Source organism: Penaeus monodon, chromosome 15 (assembly GCF_015228065.2).
Source record: "Penaeus monodon isolate SGIC_2016 chromosome 15, NSTDA_Pmon_1, whole genome shotgun sequence".
NCBI classification, from domain to species: Eukaryota; Metazoa; Arthropoda; class Malacostraca; order Decapoda; family Penaeidae; genus Penaeus; species Penaeus monodon.
The window spans coordinates 11,401,365-11,401,639 of NC_051400.1; the positions used below are offsets into that span (position 1 = coordinate 11,401,365).

At 45.8% G+C, this 275-nt stretch overlaps 1 protein-coding gene across 1 annotated transcript in view; it reads left to right on the forward strand.

The window, feature by feature from the left end:
* Positions 1-275, forward strand: part of LOC119581742 (potassium channel subfamily T member 2-like) — a gene marked incomplete at its 5' end in the record, with an annotated part of 131,052 nt that overhangs the window by 40,045 nt on the left and 90,732 nt on the right. Inside the window, 1 exon segment of the mRNA XM_037929873.1 lies at positions 68-151. Coding sequence (XP_037785801.1) covers positions 68-151 — 84 coding nt within the window.

A 275-nucleotide genomic window follows, 5' to 3' on the forward strand; every position in this document is an offset into this window, starting at 1 on the left:
ATCGGAGCACAAAACTAGCCCGCAGCTTTGACCCAGAACTGATCCCTTCGTCCCTTGCCTTCCGCAGCTATGTTGGCCTCCGCTAAGAAACCTCTTCGTCCCGGTGTTCCTCAACTGCTGGCTGGCCAAACATGCTCTCGAAAATATGTTCGTAAGTAAAGTCTTTTTAGTTTACGTCTGGATTTGAGTTTTATAAAAGCACCTCAACACGCGAAGCTATGCCCATCTGGTGTGTGTGTGTTTGTGCGTTTATAAAAATAATGTATGCATCCATA